We start from the raw sequence: 20,560 nt of genomic DNA on the forward strand, positions 1-20,560 counted from the left end.
TTAATGGTTTTTCATTCATCGCGACTAATAATATTTTACCGCGATTTCTCTTGCACGCCCAATCCACACTATGACATAAGCACATACCTGGATAATTACTGGCCCGCGACGCTTACATCCCCCGAAAATGGGGCAAAGCCGTTATTTGTTTACCTTCCCAAGGACAAAACAGGTAATCTGAATTTACACGCTCGTCCAATAGTAGTATGACACGTCACCCTAAAAATTAAGATCATTCGCTGGCAGACACATACGCCTTTCCTTTTAAAAATCAAAAGGGAATTGATTGAGAGAGAAAATTCAGAAGTTTAGAAATCTCTCTCTGGCTTTACTCTCTCTCTCTCTCTCTCTCTCTCTCTCCCCGCGATTGCGATCTGGTACATCTTTTTCTGGGCTTAGGGTTTATCATCTCTTATACCTCGATTTTTTTCCTTTTTTTTTTTTAAATTTTTTTGAGGGTATGATTTGAGTTTGTTGATGGTTTTGTTGATTTGTTTACATAGTTGTTCTGTATGATTAACGCAAGTCTTATCTGATGCAGTTTTGAGCTAAGAGATCGGTTCAAGGGAATCATTTCCAATAACAAATAAGGTTCAGGTTTGTGTTTATATATCTGTGTATGTACGGGCGCGTGTTTACCTGTTGTAATTGATTTTTGGTTTTTTTTGGGTATTTTCAATTTTGAGCGTTTTATTTAATTTTGGCACAACGAGGAGAAAGTTAAGGTCTTTCTTACGTTGTAAGACAAGACGCGTTCTGTTTATGGCCCTGATATGTTTATGAATAGAGTTCATTCGCTGCGACTGGTGATTGGAGTTCAGCATAGATTTCGTCTTTTGTGATTCAATTTGGTTATGGGTTGGTTGAGATAAGGATTTGTGTGAATAATTTTTAAGTTGGGATATTTGCTGCATTTTATCATGTAAAATAGTCTGTGATATGCGACTGATATTGCTGGTTAGTACCTGTTTTTCTGGGGCTACTTGTGTAATGATTAAGATGGCTAATAAGTAGGCGCAGTTGAGTTGGATAACAGCTATAGTTGCTAGGAAATATGAACTTACATATGTGGAATTTGTTAAATTGGACTTGGCAACCCTGGATCTTTTTGACGATGTAATTCTAAACCTGGGTGGGAATGAGGAAATAGATTCATATAGCCCACCCAAAGTCCCATTGCTTCTTATGAAGTGATTGTATTTGGTTTTCTATAAAGTGAAGTCCTTATTGTTCCCTTGCACCTCACCCTTAGGTTTAGGAATCTAATCTGTGGAAGTAATTTCCAAAGAGAGAGCTCTGTCATTATAAAACCAAGTTGCTGTTTATCTTTTCTAATACTCATTTCCAATCATTGAATTTCAAAACTGTTACTACTGCCACTAGAAACTAGTTAAGCAAGCGGTCAGGTAAAGAAGACCATAATATAGGCTTATTCTACTTTGTCTTGATCATAACAGTATTCTCAATTTGTGACATGAAGTTCTTTGCTGTTTGTTTATGATAAATTTGAGGGCATGTATCTTCTTTCTCGCCTTTTTCTTGTGTTGCATATGTGACTATTCTGAATTCTTGTTTTATATTCTCTTCTGAGTGCTCTACAATAGTAACGTAGCGTGTAGTGCTGAAAAGGATAAGCACACGATCAAACGTTTGAAAATAAATAAGATCTAATCCAAGATCTTAAAACACACAAGATTCATTCTAGAATCTAAGGATAAAATAAACTAATCATAGTTTTATGAAAAAGAAATTTTCATTGAATAAATCTGAAAACTTGTACATAATGAGAATATAATGGGTATTTATAGAGTTTTAAATTCTAATCTAATATAAAAATAATTTAAAAGATCTAAATTAATTAGGAATAATATTATAGAGTCCTAAATAAGCTAGAAATAACAAAATTAAAATTAAATAGGAATTAAAGAATCCAAATTATAGTAGAAATCTTAAACTAAGTGGGACTTCAAATACTTCTTTTTCAAATACTTCAAATACTTCTTTTTCGAACAAAGTGGTGGGAGTTCAAAGGAGTAAAGCAAGTGAAGTTCAAAAATGAGCTTCTCGAGTCCGAAGTATGGAAGCTAGATATGGAGGCCAATGATATGTGGATACAGATGTCATCAAAGATTAGAGAAGTAGCTAGAAAAGCACTTGGAGAGTCTAAAGGACATGGACCACCCTCAAAAGAGAGATGGTGGTGGAATGAGGAAGTACAAAAGGCAGTGAAGAGAAAAAGGGAATGGTATAAGAAATTACCTAAATATGATAATAATGAGGTATATGAACAGTGCAAGATAGCAAAAAAAGAGGCAAAAAAGTCAGTTAGTCAAGCAAGAGCACAGGCCTTTGAAAAGTTATATGAGAAACTTGGAACTAAAGAAGGGGAGAAAGATATTTATAGATTAGCAAGGAGTAGAGAAAGGAAATGTCAAGATCTCAATCAAGTTAGTTGCATTAAGGATAAAGAAGGAAAAGTGTTGGTGAAAGATGAGGACATTAAAGAAAGATGGAGAAATTATTTTAATGATCTCTTTAATAATAGTCAAAATGGTAATAGCGTGAATATAGATTATAGAACAATAGAAAAGAATGTAAAATATACTAGAAGGATTCGATCTTTAGAAGTAAAGGAAGCACTTAAGATAATGAAAGTGGGTAAAGCCTGTGGACCCGATGAAATACCAATTGAAGTGTGGAAGTATTTGGGAGATATGGGAGTGGCATGGTTAACTAAATTATTTAATAAGATTCTATACTCAAAGAAAATGCCTGATGAATGGAGGAAGAGTATTTTAGTAACTATTTTTAAAAATAAGGGAGACATATAGAGTTGCTCAAACTATAGGGGAATTAAACTCATGAGCCATACTATGAAGTTGTGGGAGAGAGTTGTGGAGCATCGTCTACGTCATGATACTTCTATCTCTCTCAATCAATTTGGTTTCATGCTCGGTCGTTCAACTATGGAAGCGATCTTTCTCATTAGAAGCTTGATGGAGAAATATAGAGATGTGAAGAAAGATCTACACATGGTTTTTATTGATTTGGAGAAGGCTTATGATAGTGTTCCAAGAGAGGTTTTATGGAATGTGTTAGAACAAAAGAGGGTATCTATTAGGTACACACAAGTATTGAAAGATATGTATGAAGGAGCAACTACTATTGTGCGCACAGTGGGAGGGGACACAAGAGATTTTCCGATCTCAATTGGATTACACCAAGGATCAGCCATAAGCCCTTACATTTTTACATTAGTTTTAGATGAACTGACGAAACATATACAAGAGAGTATTCCTTGGTGCATGATGTTTGCGGATGATATTGTTGTGATAGATGAGAGACGAGAAGGAGTTAATAGGAAGCTAGAACTTTGGAGAAGTACTCTAGAGTCAAAGGGTTTTAAGTTAAGTAGAACGAAGACAGAATACATGCATTGCAAGTTCAGTGAAGGCCAAACTGGTGATAGGGAAGGAGTTAGTTTGAATGGAGTGGTACTGTTCCCAAGTAATCACTTTAAATATCTTGGCTCAGTCCTTCAAGTAGATGGGGGATGTGAGGAGGATGTTAGTCATAGGATTAAAGCCGGATGGTTGAAGTGGAGACGTGCCACGGGAGTTTTATGTGATCGTAATATTTCCAATAAATTAAAAGGAAAATTTTACCGTACAGCCATACGACCAGCTATGTTATATGGTAGTGAGTGTTGGGCACTGAAAGAGTCGTATGCATCTAAGATAAGAGTTGCAGAGATGAGAATGTTAAGGTGGATGAGTGGCCATACTAGACTAGATAAAGTCCGTAATGAGAGTATTAGAGAAAAGGTAGGAGTGGTGCCAATTGAAAATAAGTTGAGAGAAGGGAGATTGAGGTGGTTTGGTCATGTGAAGCGTAGACATACGGAGGCTCCAGTTAGACAAGTAGAGCACATTAGGTTAGAGGATAGAAAGAAAAAAAAGGAGTAGACCTAAATTGACTTGGAGGAGAGTAGTACAACATGACTTAGAAGCATTACACATTTCTGAGAATTTAACCCAAAATCGTTCAGAGTGGAAAAAGCGAATTCATATAGCCGACCCCAAATTTTTGAGATAAAGGTTTAGTTGAGTTGAGTTGAGTTGTATTGCGACATTCACCCACACTTGAAAAAAACTTGACTTCGAGTTAATTTCTGGACCAAACAATAATTGAATGACTATCTCCTATACCATTCTCCTCCTCCACTTGAGATAAATTCGACCTCCAATTTTAAATTGTTGAAAAATTAAAATTTTCATTGAAAGATCACATCATATCTTCTTCTTAAATGGTATCAATAAGTTTCGCTTGAATAAAATTGATTTAAGCAATTTTGCATCGTCCTTAGCATGTTTAGACTCACTTGGACAAATAAAATTAACAAAAACATAAGGGAAATTATTAGAGAAAATTTCAATTTTCATTGAAATCTCCTTTGCTTGATGTTTTTCTTTCCCCATAATACTCTTTTCAAATTCTTCATTGTCCAGCATGGCAAAAAGTATTGCAAAAGTGTCAAATTCAAATTCAAGATGATCTCTTTGTTCTGCAAAATCTTTTAATGACTTGTCTTCAATCTTTTGTATGAACGTTGACCTCCTCATCAAGCATGTTGATTCATCTAATTCACAATCTTCCTCTTCATCCACTCCATCAGGTCCACAATAGATTTTACTATCATCATGTTTTTCAATGATGTTGATGGCTTTTCTCTTTGGACATTCATTAGATCTACGTCCTTCCGCATTGCACCTATAGCATTTGATAGGAGCAGTATTTGTATATGGATTATTGGTTTTGGGAGGATTCAAATATTGCTTTCACCCATTGGATTTTTATTGCTCACCTTCTCCATGCTAACAATACTTGAGCTTGATTCGCTTTGTGCAACTTCTTTTACTTTTTAAAATTCACCATGGTTGTCATCTCCACCATACTGCTACTTTTGATAGGGGTCATAGTAAATTCTTTTTTTCATCACCATTTTAGTTTATAACGCCAAGTTCCTTGCCTCTTGCACGCTCATAACCATTTGGATCTCGATCTTGCCATGAATTGAAGGTTTTAGTCTCCTTAAATATCGTGCTGCTTGTTGATTATCACTTTCGGACAAGTGATTTCTTGTTGCCAATCTCAAGAATTCAACTGTATATTAATTGACACTCCTATTTTCCTATAAGCAATTTTGGTAAGTTTCAAATACATATTGTTTATAATTTGGAGGTAAACATCTACCCATTAATAACTGTTGCATCCTCCTTCAAGTAGTGACTGGATTGCACCCTTTTCACCTCCTTGTCTTTTTCAAGCGATTCCATTATACGGAAGCTCTTCCTTTTCATCTATAAGTAACCAATTTTACCTTTTTGTTCTTTTGGAATTTAAGCATACTCAAAAAAACGGTCCACCTTGGTCAACTAATCAAGAAAACTTTTAATGTTAAGATCTCCACTAAAGGTAGGAATATCCATCTTCAATTTGAACTCGTCATCCCTCCTATAGTGTTGTTGGAAATTTCGACCACCTCTTTCTTATCCTTGGCGTCCAACATACCCAAAATCCATCTCCTCATCTTCGTTTATATCATCCTCCATCATAGCTTTTTTCTAAGATTGACAACAATTGGATCTGTAACATCCTTACTTTAGCTAGACCGTATAGTTCTACTGTTCCGGTGACCAATGTCGGTCCGGGCAGCTAGAATGTTTAAAATTATAAATAGACTAGAGTGAGGAGTTATTAAGTAACTAAATAATGCTCATAAAAATCAAAGAAAAATTTTAGAAACCAAATACACTAAGGTTAAACGAGCCGAAACACCAGGGATGAGTAACCTGAAAGGGAAGTGACGGTGAAGGCCGTTAGCAGCCCTAGACCAGGGGGAAAAATTATAAAATAATTTTTGAGACTCCAGAGAAGGGTTATTGAGGTTCTTATGACATTAGAATGCCAAAAAAATACTTAAAAATTTTTTTCTATCGGTACACACAATTTTGGCTCGGTAAGCCAAACGGAGGGCATTTTGGTCATTTCGTCTTCAGAGATGATTTTTGACCAACTTGTCCATTTATGTAAATGAATTATATGACATAAAATATAAATAAATGTTGTTAAAAATTTAATTGAAATCAAATAGACAAGAAATAGTGAGAAATTGAAAGAAAATGGAATAATGACGTCATAATGATGTCATTAAAATTCTCCCAACCAATCAAAACTTGACACATGGCATAATCTTATTTAAAAGAGGCTAAATGGGCAGAAAATGAAAAAAAAAATCAGAAGACCTTCTCCTTTCTTCTTCTTGGCGTCACCACCTCCTCCATAGCTAACCAAAACCAAGCTTTTCAAAGCTTGATTCCACCACTTTCTACCCAACAAAACCCTAACCTAGCAACACAAAAAAGTGTTCTTACACCTTGGCAAGTCTTTTGGGAGCAAAAAGGAAAGGAAAGGAGGAACTCTAGCAAGTGAGAAATCTCATTCCATAAGAGGTTAGTGACCAAAACCTTAAATTTCAATTCAATTTCATGTTTAAGCACTATATTGGTGATTAAATGACAAGGAAACTTGATGAAAGACATTGGTATGTCATCCCTTATTTTTGGCAGCCATGGTTAGGGTTTGATGGTGTTGAATTTAATGAAGTTAAAAGGGTATTAGGGCTGCCCACAATATGTATTTGCTAAGTAGATTGATGAAATAAAGTGAAAATGCATGATTTTGAAATTGTTGAGTTAGGGTTTAGGTTGAAGAATGAGATTTGATCTTGTGATGATGGAAGTAGGTTTTAATGGTCAATTAGTGACTATTTGGTTTGGTTTGAACCAGAAATGAAGTGAATTGGGTTGTGGGATTTGAGGTTGGAGTGGCTGCCTTGTGTAACCTGCAGGTTTGGCTATGAGTCCAGCCTGTTTGGACAGCCATAACTTGAATTGTAGAGGTTCAATTGGTGTTTGGCCAATTGGACATGAAACTAGACACATAATGGCACAACTTTGATGAAGAAACTATGCCCAGAAAACCAAACCAACTTGACTAGAAGTTTGCCCTAATCCGGGTGACCTGCAATCTGCCTGGGCAAAATGACCAAATGAACAGTGTTTGGTCATTTGGCCATAACTCAATGTAGAAAGGTCCAATTGACCTGAAATTTTACCAGCAATAAGGTGACATATAGACCAACAACTTTCATGAAGAAACCTGACTCAAATTATGACCATAACCTAGTCAAATTGCCAATCAAACTTGAGTCACCAAATCTGGCAGAACCAGTTTTGCCCAGAAATTTCGAATCTGTTCAATCCGGCCAGTTATGGTATTTAGGCCATAACTTGAGCTACAAAACTCCAAATGGAGTGATTCAAAAAAAAAATTCATCTAGACAAAATGAGGAACAACTTTCATGTTGATCACTTTTCCAAATTTCCACTGCAAATATGACTAATGGAATAGTAAAGACAAAGCATGAAAACTGAAATTTTTGTCTAATTATCATTAAGCTTAGAGATGGTATTGGCAACCAATACCAACAAGTTTTAAATGCAAAATGTGATTTATTGATGATAATTAAACTAATTTACCTATTATCAATGCAAAAGTCAACATTTTGGTTGACTAGTGAAATCGAATAACACTGCAATAAATATCAGAAACTAAGTACCCAGAAATGTAAACATATATTCTGCATAATTTATTTTATTTTTTTTATATTGTCACCACTAAGCAGAATTGCTTAGCGTCGCTTTGCCACGCTGCAGTAATCGAGACACACTGGGAGTCCAAAGAGCCGCACACTGGGTGAGCCTTCATATCTGCACTCAGAGTTTAGAGTCACCTCACATTGCAGTGCATTTGGTAGGACATTAGGCCATCTGGGATATTTTGATATTTTGTATTTTGTAAACTTTTGTTATGTACATTATAAACTCATGTAATCATATTTTTGCTGTAATTATCTATGAACTGTGTTCAGAAATAAATATGAGTAGTTCTCATTGAATTTGGTATGATATGAGATGAATGTAAATTTTGAGATATTGAAGTGAATTGAGAATATATTGGAGGCTGACTGAGAATAATATGATGATATTATTGGAAGTGTTTTTAAACAGGTTCAGAAGAACTGTTTTTCAATTTATAGCCTGCACTCTGTCGGATTTTCTATAAAATTTGCGGAAAAATTTAGATTTATCAAAAAAATTGTAAATAAATGAATAAAAAGGGATTAATTGAAATTGAAACATGAATTGATGTTCCGACACACTGAGTGACATAACTTGCTCGGCTACACTGTAGACGGGTAAGGGGTGTCACAGGATCAATGTCAGCTCTACCTATGGTTTCAAATAACGACTGTTATGTAACGTAATGGTTATTATTTACAGGTTTTGAATGGTGCTATTACTCGTGAGGCCGTTATTTACAAGCAAACAGGGAGTTGCAGCTGTAACAGCCGCTACTTTGAAGATTTTTCTGCCACTCTTTCACATGTACACGGTGATTTGATGCCTTTTTTATTGTCTTGCATGCAACACTTTAGTAGCTGCTGTTTGGCTTCATTTTCTCCCAAATTTTCACTTAAAGTTTTCTTCTTTTTTCAAACATCTCTCTTTTCATTATTTTCTAAGAATCTTGGCTAAGTTTAGTAGATTACTCTATTCTCTAAAGCTAATTCTTGGAGAAAGACTAAAAGAGATGAGTTATTTACTGTTTTATATAATTTATTTTCATGATGTGCTATTTTATTGTTTTCTTTGTTGTTTTGCATATTTGTTGAAGAAAATTAATGTTGATGTTATATTTGTTTTTAAGTTAGTAGCTTGAAGGGTTAGTTTACCCGATCTATAGGTTTATGCGTTTTTTTTAGTATTATTTTAAACTATTTTTAGGATTTACATTATTAATTACAAAATAACATAAAATGAAAATTTTAGATTCTAGTTATGTACTATTTACATAATTATTTTAGCCTATAAATTATTTAAAGCTAATGATGTTTTAAAATGATAGATTTAATTTCTTTATTTGATGTATTTATACTTACTATATAGTGGTGTGCTTTAATTTTACTTGTATCTATCAATATATAATTATTTTATGAACTTTGCAAATTTTTCAAAAAATTTTGCGTAGTGCCAGGCTGTTACCGTTACATTACGATTTGAAACCATGGCTCTACTGGGCTTAACTCCACTGGCTTCAGTAGGTTCTTGATTCCTATTTCTACCAACATTCAACATGGTACGCAATTGCTTTTGAAGCTCCTGAAATTGGCATTCCGAATTTGTTCTAATTTGTTCCATATTATTTAGCTATTCTTCGATTGCTCTCCAAACAGGCGGTAATCCTTGATTACCGTCACAAGATTGATTGTCACCACCACTACTAGTATTGGCCATCGTAATGAGGTTGAAATCCCTTCTCTGATACTACCTGACGTAACGTGTAGCGCTGAAAAAAATTGATATACGATCAAACTCTTGAAAATAAATAAGATCTAATCCAATATCTTAAAAATACACAAGATTCAATTCAGAATCTAAAGATAAAATAAAGTAATCATAGTTTTATGAAAAGGAAAACTTGATTGAATAAATTTAAAAAACTTGTACATAATAAGAATATAATAGATATTTATAGAGATTCTAAATCCTAATCTAATAGGAAAATAATTTAAAACACCTAAATTAATTAGGAATAATATTTTGGAGTCCTAAGAAACTAGAAATAACAAGCCAAAAGTAAATAGGAATTAAAAAATCCAAATTATAATAGAAATCTTAAACTAAGTGGGACTTCAAATACTTTTTTTTTTGGCTTAGCACTGCATCAAATAGCCTTTGCTGATCTCACAAACCAACCTCACATCAACAGTTTTAGAAATTAAAGCCCAACTCTGGTCGTATCACAAATTGTGAGAGATATGCGCATGAAAAACTTAGAGATTTGACATGTATTTCATGTGTTTGGTACATCTGAACATATGCCTCTTTTCTGCCAAATGTTATTGAATTATGTATTCCGGTCAGCTTTTCTTTTGTTATGTTTTTTTGGTAATTGTGTTAGAAGAGATTGTGCTTGGAAAGGGAACTTATATTTAGTCTTGGTTATTCTCATAAGAATTGCTTCTAACGTACTGGAAAGTGGTTTTATGCATGTCAGTGTAGAAATGGACAATGATTGTGCTATTAGGATTTGGACCTAGCCTTCAAATCTTTTTTTTGTTCATTATCTTTTTTATATGTTCTTGATATTCAATGGTTTTGGTGTAGGGGAGGTAAAAGATGGATCATGATGAGACAGGCTGTCAAGCTCCTCCTGAACGCCCAAATTTGTGTATCAACAATTGTGGTTTCTTTGGAAGTGCAGCCACAAAGAACATGTGTTCCAAGTGCCACAAAGATATGCAGTTGAAACAGGAGCAAGCAAAGCTTGCTGCATCAACTACTGGAAATATTGTGAATGGATCTTCAAGCAACAACATTGAACAAACTGTTGTTCTTGACACTGTAGATGTTTAAGTCAACACAGTTGAGTTAAAACCATTTCTGTGCATCCATCCTGTGCTTCAGTGTTGGGGGAGAGTGTTGAGGCAAAGCCAAAGGAGGGTCCAAGCCAGTGCAGCACTTTGAAGAAACGGGTTGTTTCAAAAGTGGATGTGGCAACCTTTTCTGTGCATCTCATCGCTACTCTGACGAGCATGACTGTCCATTTGATTATAGCAATTCTGCCCGTGAGGCCATAACGAAAGCCAACCCCGTTGTCAAAGCAGAGAAGCTTGATAAGATCTAGATATGATGGGTTAAAGTTTCATGTATTGAAATTTGATGATCATTTCGTCTTTGAGGATTCTGAGGTGGCCGAGTATCCTATTAGGTGTCCTTTTTTATTGTTGTGTATGTGGAAAAGCAAAGCAGCGTAGGACATCTCTGCAATACAAAGAACTCTATATCTTGTGATTGGCGAGAGTTTATAGGTTGGCTCCAGTGTTTTTAAGTCAAAATCTGTGATGGTTTAATGAACTTTGTTGTGGTTGGGTTTGTAATTTGTCATCCTGTTTCATATGGCATTTCTCTGGTAGTACGTCAAAAATGGCTTGTGCAATTTCTAGATGATATATATGGAAGTCATCCATGAACGCAGATGAGCAGCCTCGTAAATTTTAATTAATGGCTTTCGTGGCATTAAATTTGCTCTCTGTGAAACCCTTTTAGGGTTTGCAATTCTACTAGTTTCTAATTTCTGATCTCCCAATTCTTCCTGGGAAATTAGTTCTAATCTGGTGTTTAGTACTAATCAACATTATTTTACTTTCTATTATTAGTTAGGATGGAAATTACCACACTTAAAAATGAGGTCTATTTAATTAAAAAGAAAAGAAATTAAGCAAGTAAAGGGAAGGAAATTAAAGCGATGAAGAATCACTGTACTAGTAATGGCTGGTAGTTGTTTCGCCTAACCAGAAAACTGTAAAGAGCCAAGTGTTTATGAAGGTTAGAAGTTTTTTCTTTTCATTTTTGTTTTTTTTTTCTCTGTTTACAATTTTGCCAAGTGTTGCGACTCTATTATCTAGTCTAGGCCAATATGTTAATGCATAATCTACTGTAAAAAAAGAAAATTCAGGCCATTAATGGCATTAAATCGCAAACAAGTAAAAGTAGCACAAATGAGAGGAAAACAAAAGCGGCCTCCACAAGATATGATAACCTTTGATTTTTTTTTTTTTTTTTTTTAGATTAATCTTTTTGAGTGTCTCTCTTAGCAGTATCTTAACGAAACATCAATCCTGAGTTCTTCTAATTCTCCTTTTGAAGGTACAGTGAGTTTTACTATTGTACCATACACTCATTGGTACCCTTTGATTTTAATAGTTAATACCTCATTTCAACTAAGATTTTAAGATTTCAAAAATTGACGTGAGAAGGCAATACACCAAAACTAGATATCCCTAACTGCATCATACTAATTCGAAAATTTTTTATTTCAAAAATAAAGTAAGTCAAAACTTGCACTACATCCATGAAGAATTTATCAGTTAACCATCCATAGATTTGCTTTTTCTTTTTTTTTTTTTTTAATATAATTTTCTATCCTTAAGAGACTCCAAAGCACTAAGAGGTACACTGGGACAGTGAAAAATGAAAGTGAGAGAATTACAGAGTAATTCCTCTAGATTCTGCTTCAAGATATTTGCAGATCCTCTCCATAACCTCTCTACCCTTTGCACTATTATGCAAGAACTTCTCAACACAACGTTGTTCTATCTTCTCTGCCATTGATGCCAACGCAGATAATGGCTTGATCCGTATACTTGTCTCCTGCTGACAAAGTGTCCACTCACTAGGATTTTCAGGGTGAGGGTTGTAGCGAATCTTCTCCTCAACTTCTATGAACTTCTGGAGACTGATGTTACGACTGGTAAGCTGCATTGACTGAGTTTGAGCATCAACAACTGTTGATTCAACACAATGACAAATGTCCTGACCAATAATTTTACGAATGAACCATGGTCCAGGAGCATGCACTGTAACAGCACGAGTTGTGTAAAGTTTCCCAGATTCCCGATCAAGCTTCCAGTTCAGAGTGTCGACTTCAAGGATATGGGATAGAATCCGCTTGTTCTCAGGGTCAGTAAACTTGCGCCAAGATGCAGAAGTTACCCTCTCCCATGGATGCTTGTACACATGCTCTTGCACATATGCTCTTACCATGCTGTTTGACTTGATGCTCTTCACTTAGGTAAAGAACTTAGTAAGTACTTATTCACAATGGAATGTGTTAAACACTCAACAACAGAAGGATCATGAAACAATCCAAATACAACAAACCCAGGAAGAACTGCACCTAGTTTCCAAATTCATATGATTCTTACTAGACTAGTTGTCCTTTTCATTTACATGTTATGGACTTGTAATGATGCTAAACAATAATTGAATTAATAACAACTGCAGACAGAATTTGATGTCCTAATAAGCATTTGATCTGACACAGAACATTTCCTAGCATAAACATAAAAACCTTCCAATCAATCACTCCAGTCTAATAACAAAAAAAAATTAAGAGAGTTACATATAGCTTCCGTAGTTGCACCTATATATAGCTGCTACTCATATCATTCAATAGAACAGATTCTCAATTCATCTCAGAAAAGGCACGAAGGCGCAGTGCTATTATTTTCAGCAGAACAACCAATGCATCTAGAGAATTGGATGCTATAAATGAAGATTATTACGGACACTACTGGTACAACTGTGCCACGGATGAATAAATTATTCCAACATAAACAGGTATTCCATTAAACATTTAGAAGCACGATCAAGACTTAAATTAAATCCAATCAAGTTATCAGGAACTATATTTACACAAAAAGAACAACCAGAAATGAAAAGGATCTTTTTCTGAAACATGAAGAAATTTCATTAAAAACAAGAAGAGTACACGGCTATAATCAGAAAGACAGAATCACAGCAAAAACATCTTGACACAAAGTACACCATAATTAGAGAAGCTTAAAGATTGGGGACTGGTGTTTCAATGGGAAACCAATAATTGAAAAGAAATTAACACCCTTAAATTAATTGGAAACCAACAGCAATTAGAATTATAACCGCCAACCAAGGCTTTCAGACAATTCAACAAAAATTTAAATCCCTCTCAAAAACAGATAAAAAAAATTCGACGATCATTCCGTAACAACATCACAAACACTATAGACGCCTATACAGATAGATGCCTGCATTTGTGGGTTTGATCTACAAAATAAATATGATCAAAGGAAGAAATATCAAAGAACAGAAGAAGAGATAAAAGGAGTCACCTTGGTTCGAGAAACAGAAGGGAGCAACAGCGACTAGAACCCTAGAACAGATCTCACGGGGCGACGGAAAAAAGAAGAGGAAAACAAGGCACGAAAATGAAATTTTGATGGTGGTAACTAGTAGGTGCTGTCTGTGTGGTTCTGCGGAGTACGTGCACCGCAATTCTCTTGCGAGATAAATCGGTGTTTTCTTTCTTGTAGGGTTTATAAGACAAGATTGCCCTTATATTAAAATTAAATTAAATAATTGCACTCAACTCCCAAAACTTTCTTCATTGAACTTTTTATTTTTTAAAAATTCCATCGAGATATTAAAAATAATTTAATGAATATAAAACAGGTTTGTAAATTTAGTTTTTAGAAATATTGCCAGGAAAAAATTAATCTTAATGCTTGAAAATTGATTTAAAAATATTTCTAATAATAAATAAAAAAACTAATATTTTAAATTTTCTTACTTTAAAAATGAAATACAAAATATGTCTGATTAAATACAAAATATATATAATAAGAAAATTTTTTATTTATATCTAATATATTATAAATTTAATGTATAAATATGTGAAATTTTTTTATTAAATAAATGAGTCTTATCATATATATTATATTTTATATTTATGTTGAATTAAGTTTAGGTAAAAAAAAATTATATATAACATATGTTTATCCAATGTAGAATTCGTAAATATTAAACTAAAAATATATTCTATGAACACTCAAAATTATCAAAGTGTTTAATTTAAGGATAATAAAATTATTTTTTAATTTTAATTATGAGATTTTAAATTTCTTATAGTAAAGAGATCCCAATGTAAAACTTCAACTTAAGTAGGATTTTGTAACATTTAAAGAAGATGGATATTGTGCAAACAAAATTTGGGTCCTATTTGCACCCATAAAATGACAAAGGATAATATAATTGATGGCATATTAGGATCAGTCGTCTGATTCATCTCTCATCGGTTAAAAACCCTATAAGCTTAATTATCTCTTGCCAACAATAATAAAAAAAACAAAATGAAAATTGAGCCTTCTTCAGCTTCTAAAAGGAGGCCTACCTCTTTAGGGTTTCAACTAAAAATCATCTTCTCCTTTTGCCTAATCAAAACACTAAGAAAGCATAGTAAAATGCGGCTCTTCAATATTAACTAGCCAATGTTTCAATCATTCCACATTGTAAAAACCCCAGGATTTGATCCCTGAACTGAGTCCCCAGACCAATTGCCATAGCCACCTGAAGTCATATCATAATCCACCTTAACAAGAGCAAGTTCCTCCGCAGATCCCACTGCATTAGACCCTGTAGAATTTGAAGCCAAACCCAGACCATTTCCCAGATATCCACCACTATAACTCCCATTACAACTTGCATTGTTCTCGATAATAGATGACGAAGAACCCATGTTGAATAGCCCATGAAGCAAAGCTGGATTGTTTTGTATGTAACTGTTATAAAACTGATGGTTTTGGCTTGACTGTTGCAGGTAATTTGTCGCAGATTGCTGGTGTAAATGAAGCTGTGTTTGAAGGTAACTTTGGTGGAACGAGGCATCTTGGGTGTACTGGGACATGTCTTGGTTTTGTAGGGTTAGTAATTGTTGGGGTTGCTCAAAAGGTGCTTGCATTAAAGAGTAAGCTTGTGGCCTGCTAGAGCTTGAGCTTCCATATTGAAAACCTGAGCCAAGAGTGATCATTTCCTCTCTTTTTCTTGAAGATTCAATTGCTTGAGCCTCCTTCAGCCGCTTGGCAGCTCCTCCCCCAATTGGTAAAGTATTGCTTTCAAGAATGCTCTTAACATCATATCGACTCATGTCGAAGTTGGTCACTGCATTTAACCCTCTGAACTTTATTGCTGCTATGTCGTAAGCTTCCGCAGCCTCCTCCTCAGTACCTACATTATTAATTCAAAATTTTGAGATAGAATATTATAAATTAAGGTTAACTGAGCAATGGAACAGAAAGTTAGCAAAGACAGCTATAGCTTAGCTAGTTTCGGTGCAATGTTCAAAGAAAATATATAGAAGCGTGCATGGAGAGAGATCAATGACTTACTAAAAGTTCCCAAATAAAGATCCTTGTTTCCTGCAACTCTACCAATCCTTGCTTGCCACCTTCCATGTTGGTGATGCCTGCTCAATGATTATTGATATAAGCGATCAAAGAGAGAGAGAGAGAGAGAGGATGTACTATATATAGTATTTACCTCGTAACTCCTCGGTACATGGATGCACCCCTAGAGAAGCCACTACTCTTCCTGTATTTTATCATCAAGAAAATCAATAAGCTAATTAATTAAGCTCATGTTAAAAGCAATTAATACAATTCAACAGAAAGCAACTAGGGTACGTATGGTATAGAATTTTTCACTTACCTTCTAATGGATGCCACAAACTCTTGTCTGGTCATATGCTTCATATCCTCTAATTCCTTCTCATAGTTACTGATCTAAAAAAATAAAAGAAAGTCACGTTTGCTTTTGCATCTTGTTTTCATAATGTTTTAGCACAAGAGACTTACTGGGAAATTGGTGGTGGTAGACGTTCCCCAATACTTTAGAGCAGCTAGATCATAAGCCCTTGCAGCTTTTTCTTCTTTGTCATAACCACCTGGTCAGACAAAAATTATATAATTTGATAAATAAATATACTACAATAGAAAAGATATGAAAATTGCAGAAAGGAGATTTTGAAATTAATAACTTCACTTACCAAGATAAACTGCAAGCAAAATTACGATCCGAAATTGCAATGAAAATAGAGAGAAAGAGTCAGCGCTTAATTGGCAACATGTAAGTTACATTAATTTAATGCAAAATTCATTATCAACCCTAATTATTAAAACGATATGAATTGATATTCTTTATACCTTGCCGTCCTTTCCTAGATTGGCCTTCCCTTCTACAGCTGTTATCCCACAGATGAGCTTCATACCTTCCTGTCCATCGATGTCTACATGTCCAAAATTATTCATTCAAAATCCTAAGTGGATGCATTAAATTCATAGTATAAATTCAGAAGGAGAAAAAAAATAAAAACTAAAACACAGAAATTAACTAATTATCCTTAGTATAGCACACATGAGCTCCACCTTGTTACACCACGATAAATGGACGTTCTCTGCCCAAACGTATCTAAAGTCCTTCTCGGGGCAGCAGCTTCAACTGTGTTAGTACTATTATCGCCGCTGGTTTCACATGTAGAGCCCTTACCACTAGCACTACCCATAGATAATGTTAATGACTGTAAATTGCTGGCATTTTCCTGAAACTCATAGTTGCTAGAGGCGGCTACTACAGTGTTTTGCACAGGCATCAGACTATTGCTAGGAAATATGTAGTCAGAATCATTAGCCTGGATTTCATTGAAGGCCACAAGATCTGATTGATTCTCGGATTTGCTCACACCAAGAAAGTCCGCAACTTTTGGAACTTCACTGCCTCCGTGGGTGTTGACGAGACTCCACTCTGCAAAATTATTTAACGAAGAAAACAAATAAGCACATAATAGGGAGAAAGGGAGAAACAAACCTTGGGTGTGGAATGAGAGAGAGATATACCTTGGGTTTGGAATGGGTTGTCCAAATTTTCAGTGACTAAACCTAGAGAAAACTGTTGAGGATGAGAGGCATGTAATTGGGTTGGCAAAGAAGAATGAGTGGGAGAAAGGGGAAAAGAAAGCCAGTTGTTTGAATTCATAGAGCCCATGCTTCTTTCAAAATGACCCTATATTAATTCTCCTTCAATAGATCAAAAGTATCCTGCATATAACAAAATCACACATTCAAAATAGGAAAATCTTGATATAGAAGGAAAAAAATATCAATGCAACAGAAGAAGCCATATAGATATGGATTTACAGCTTTATAGGTTTGTACCAGGTCTAGGGTTTGCAGTAGTTAGCTCTATCCCTCTCCCTCTCTCTCTCTCTCTCACACACACACACACAGTTTTTTTACCCAAGTAGATTATGTTGAGAAAGATTGAGAGCAGAAAGGAGAAGGAGAAAAGAGAAAGGTATAAAGAAGTTAAAATGAGCAGCTCTCTCTCTATCTCACTCAGTCTAACACAAAGAATCACAGAGAGACACAAATCAGCCAAATTGTTCCTTTCTGATTACCCCTTTTGCAATGGTCATTTTAAGCGGTCTGACCCTCAGCACCATTTTCCAACACTAGAAAACCAAGTCATCATCATACTATAATAATACATTAATTCTAGATTATCTATATACAAATAAGGACACGAGTGGGATGATCGTAATAAACAATATAATTTCAGCTCCTTTCAGTCTCTGTATTGAGACAAACCCACAATTCCAACTGGAAAAATCCAACTAATACTTCCCCTTCTCTCTCTCTTCATAAAAAAAAATCTCCCTCTCCCCACTTGGCTTATTGGAACTCTCGTCCTCGTTCAGTGCAATATATGACTCCCCAAAGCCCAGCATTCCCACACTCAGCAAATCATCTCTTAGTCTAAGCATCGACCACTCTACGCAAAGTTGCCGACCTCTCTCTCTTTATCTCTCACTTATCTTCAAGAAACTAAGATTATAAATTTGTATAAGAGACGATCAAACCCATTAACCACAGAAGATCATATCTCCTATCTCTTTCAACTGGGCTCTCATCAAAGACCAAATTTGTAGATCCCCGAGCCCATGCATGTGTTAAAGATGCATGTGTACGGACATGAAGTAATTTAATGTAAAAATCCGACATATTGAATATTAAAGGTACCAGCGAGAGGAGAAAGATCTGCCCTCACTCATTCAAAGTAGTACCAAATTAACGTTATGCTACTCAATAAAATATTGGGTTCAAAAAGAAATTAAGAAATTCTTTTTCAAAGATTTCGTTTGGTTCCCCAAGTAGAAATCTGTTGACCACTTAATTGATCCTCGTGCCCCGTCAAAAGCTAAAAACAATATCCACTAAAATAACTTCTTAGTCATGTCCTACACACAAACACTATATAGAAGGCTTGCCATGTTATTAATTAATTGCATGTGCCCTTTGTTTTCTAGTTAGGCATTGTCTAATAAAATTTAAAATCTCAGGCATCCCTTTATAAACACTCATCTTAGTTATTAATGCCATCAATAAAAAATAATCACGAAGCCCTTAAAACTCCTACTTGAGCTAAATTTGAAACCACGATTAGACACATTGATGATCATAGACGAAGATGGAGTATGTAAAGTACGCATCTTTATCTTTGTTTTTTTGTTCATAAGCATGCTTTTATAAATGAGTGCTAATATACATATATGTATATTTCAATATTTAAAGTGAAAATGGGAAAGAGTGCTAAACCTGACAATAATTTTTTTTGAAGGTTCCGGATATTCAGAATTGGATAGCAGATCGTGCCCAGTGAAACTTTGTTTCCATCATTAATTTAGAAACAGAACTAAGAGTTTTACGATTCAGACTTTCTGATAATAAAGAATCTAAGCCCAGAATAATAAACAAAAAAATACGTAGTTTTTACAATGAAAACAAAGGAAAAATCATCACCTGCCATTGTTGATGATGACACAGTTCCCTCAAAATTCATGAACATATATAATATATATATAAGACTACGTTGACTGAAGTGCACCACTATAAGGGGGCAGGACCCACGTCTCTCGCTTCTCTCTTCAATCTTTTCGTCTCTTAAATAACCTCCCGAAACATTCAGAATCCTACAAACCCAAAATCCACCCAATTATCAGTAGGAAGATCATACATGAAACAATGAAACATTAAAAAAAAAAAAAAAAAGGAAAGAAAGAAAATGATTTTTTTTAACTCAAAAAAGGATAAATAAATAGAAAGGCAAATATTCAGTTAAGTAATAGGACCAGAAAGAGAAGATCATCAAGAACTGGCGAAAAGGGTAAAAATATAAGAGAGAAAGAAATAGGAGGCTTAAAAGAAACATTTACTTACTAGCAAAGTCTGTAACCAAACAAGAATCTCTCTCTTCTTGAAAAGCGTGGTAGAGAAGAGGAGTGATTGGCCACCGGCCATTTGCGGTAAGCACAAATCGTAGGGTCGCGTCGTTTCAGATATTGCGGCCAAAACGCAGAGGAATGTGACTGACACGTGTCGGTTAAACTTTTTGGCTTTTATTGAAAGTTGCAGCCATGTGGGCCAATTGTCCGGTTTGCATGCTTGCACAAAAAACCACAAAATGGAAGCAGCTTTGACCATTCTATGACCATGATCCCGCTGCTATTTCTTCATTATTACTCTATTGCCCTTCATGCCCACTTCGGTACTTAACCCTCTAATTCACTTAAGTAATAATTAGGTCATTTCATGAACCTAATTAGCAAGGCTTGATTAATTACCCATATATCAATTAATGAAAAGAATACAACTTCGGATTTTGTTATACTAGAAAATAAATATTTTTATTGAATCTGACATTGTTGTATGGTAAATTATATATGCAAATATATATATAGTGGAGACAAAATGTCAAGTGGGATTGAACATTTCTTTAAAAAGGGGAATAGATGTGCATATAATTCCTAATGTTGGATGGCTGTGATAAAATTTATGCTTGAATTAGCGTGCGAAGACCATGTATCCTTGATTCAAGTAAAAAAAAAAGGAATGTTTAAGAAGGTCTAAGATGAAAGCAATGTTAAGCAAATTTGAAGGAAGATTGGGGGCATTTTGGGGCAAAGTTGGTCACGAGAATCCAGAGGAAAGTTTGAGAATTTCGAAGAG

At 34.8% G+C, this 20,560-nt stretch overlaps 1 protein-coding gene and 1 pseudogene across 3 annotated transcripts; one reads left to right on the forward strand and one right to left on the reverse strand.

Moving 5' to 3' along the window:
• Positions 1-331: 331 nt before the first annotated feature.
• Positions 332-11,209, forward strand: LOC110633857 (zinc finger A20 and AN1 domain-containing stress-associated protein 2-like; annotated as a pseudogene).
• A 774-nt stretch (positions 11,210-11,983) lies between these two features.
• On the reverse strand, positions 11,984-17,946 carry LOC110633852 (AP2-like ethylene-responsive transcription factor PLT2). 3 transcript variants are annotated; one of them, XM_021782645.2, is made up of 10 exons: positions 17,711-17,946; positions 17,393-17,593; positions 16,925-17,300; positions 16,703-16,785; positions 16,546-16,554; positions 16,355-16,443; positions 16,209-16,282; positions 16,041-16,091; positions 15,890-15,966; positions 14,797-15,728 (listed from the first exon to the last, which is right to left on the reverse strand). In XM_021782645.2, the coding sequence occupies exons 2-10, from the start codon at positions 17,538-17,540 to the stop codon at positions 14,998-15,000; spliced, it is 1,638 nt and encodes a 545-aa protein (XP_021638337.2). In that variant the 5' UTR covers positions 17,541-17,593; positions 17,711-17,946; the 3' UTR covers positions 14,797-14,997. The 3 variants fall into 3 exon arrangements, with proteins under 3 accessions (XP_021638339.2, XP_021638340.2, XP_021638337.2); XM_021782647.2 differs by lacking the exons at positions 14,797-15,728; positions 15,890-15,966; positions 16,041-16,091; ... (5 more) ...; positions 17,393-17,593; positions 17,711-17,946 and adding exons at positions 11,984-12,749; positions 13,838-14,016; XM_021782648.2 differs by lacking the exons at positions 14,797-15,728; positions 15,890-15,966; positions 16,041-16,091; ... (5 more) ...; positions 17,393-17,593; positions 17,711-17,946 and adding exons at positions 11,984-12,754; positions 13,838-14,002.
• Between the last annotated feature and the right edge of the window lie 2,614 nt (positions 17,947-20,560).

The sequence above is a fragment of the Hevea brasiliensis genome, chromosome 13 (assembly GCF_030052815.1).
Source record: "Hevea brasiliensis isolate MT/VB/25A 57/8 chromosome 13, ASM3005281v1, whole genome shotgun sequence".
Taxonomy (NCBI): domain Eukaryota; kingdom Viridiplantae; phylum Streptophyta; class Magnoliopsida; order Malpighiales; family Euphorbiaceae; genus Hevea; species Hevea brasiliensis.

What these genes read in the sequence shown, in the direction of transcription:
- LOC110633852 (XM_021782645.2), bottom strand. Translation starts at nt 17,540, where the DNA reads ATGGGCTCTATGAATTCAAACAACTGGCTTTCTTTTCCCCTTTCTCCC. An exon ending in CTACCACCACCAATTTCCCA is followed by an intron (nt 16,283 to 16,354) that starts GTAAGTCTCTTG and finishes TTATTTTTTTAG; the next exon opens with ATCAGTAACTATGAGAAGGA. An exon ending in TTTGTGGCATCCATTAGAAG is followed by an intron (nt 16,092 to 16,208) that starts GTAAGTGAAAAA and finishes GATAAAATACAG; the next exon opens with GAAGAGTAGTGGCTTCTCTA.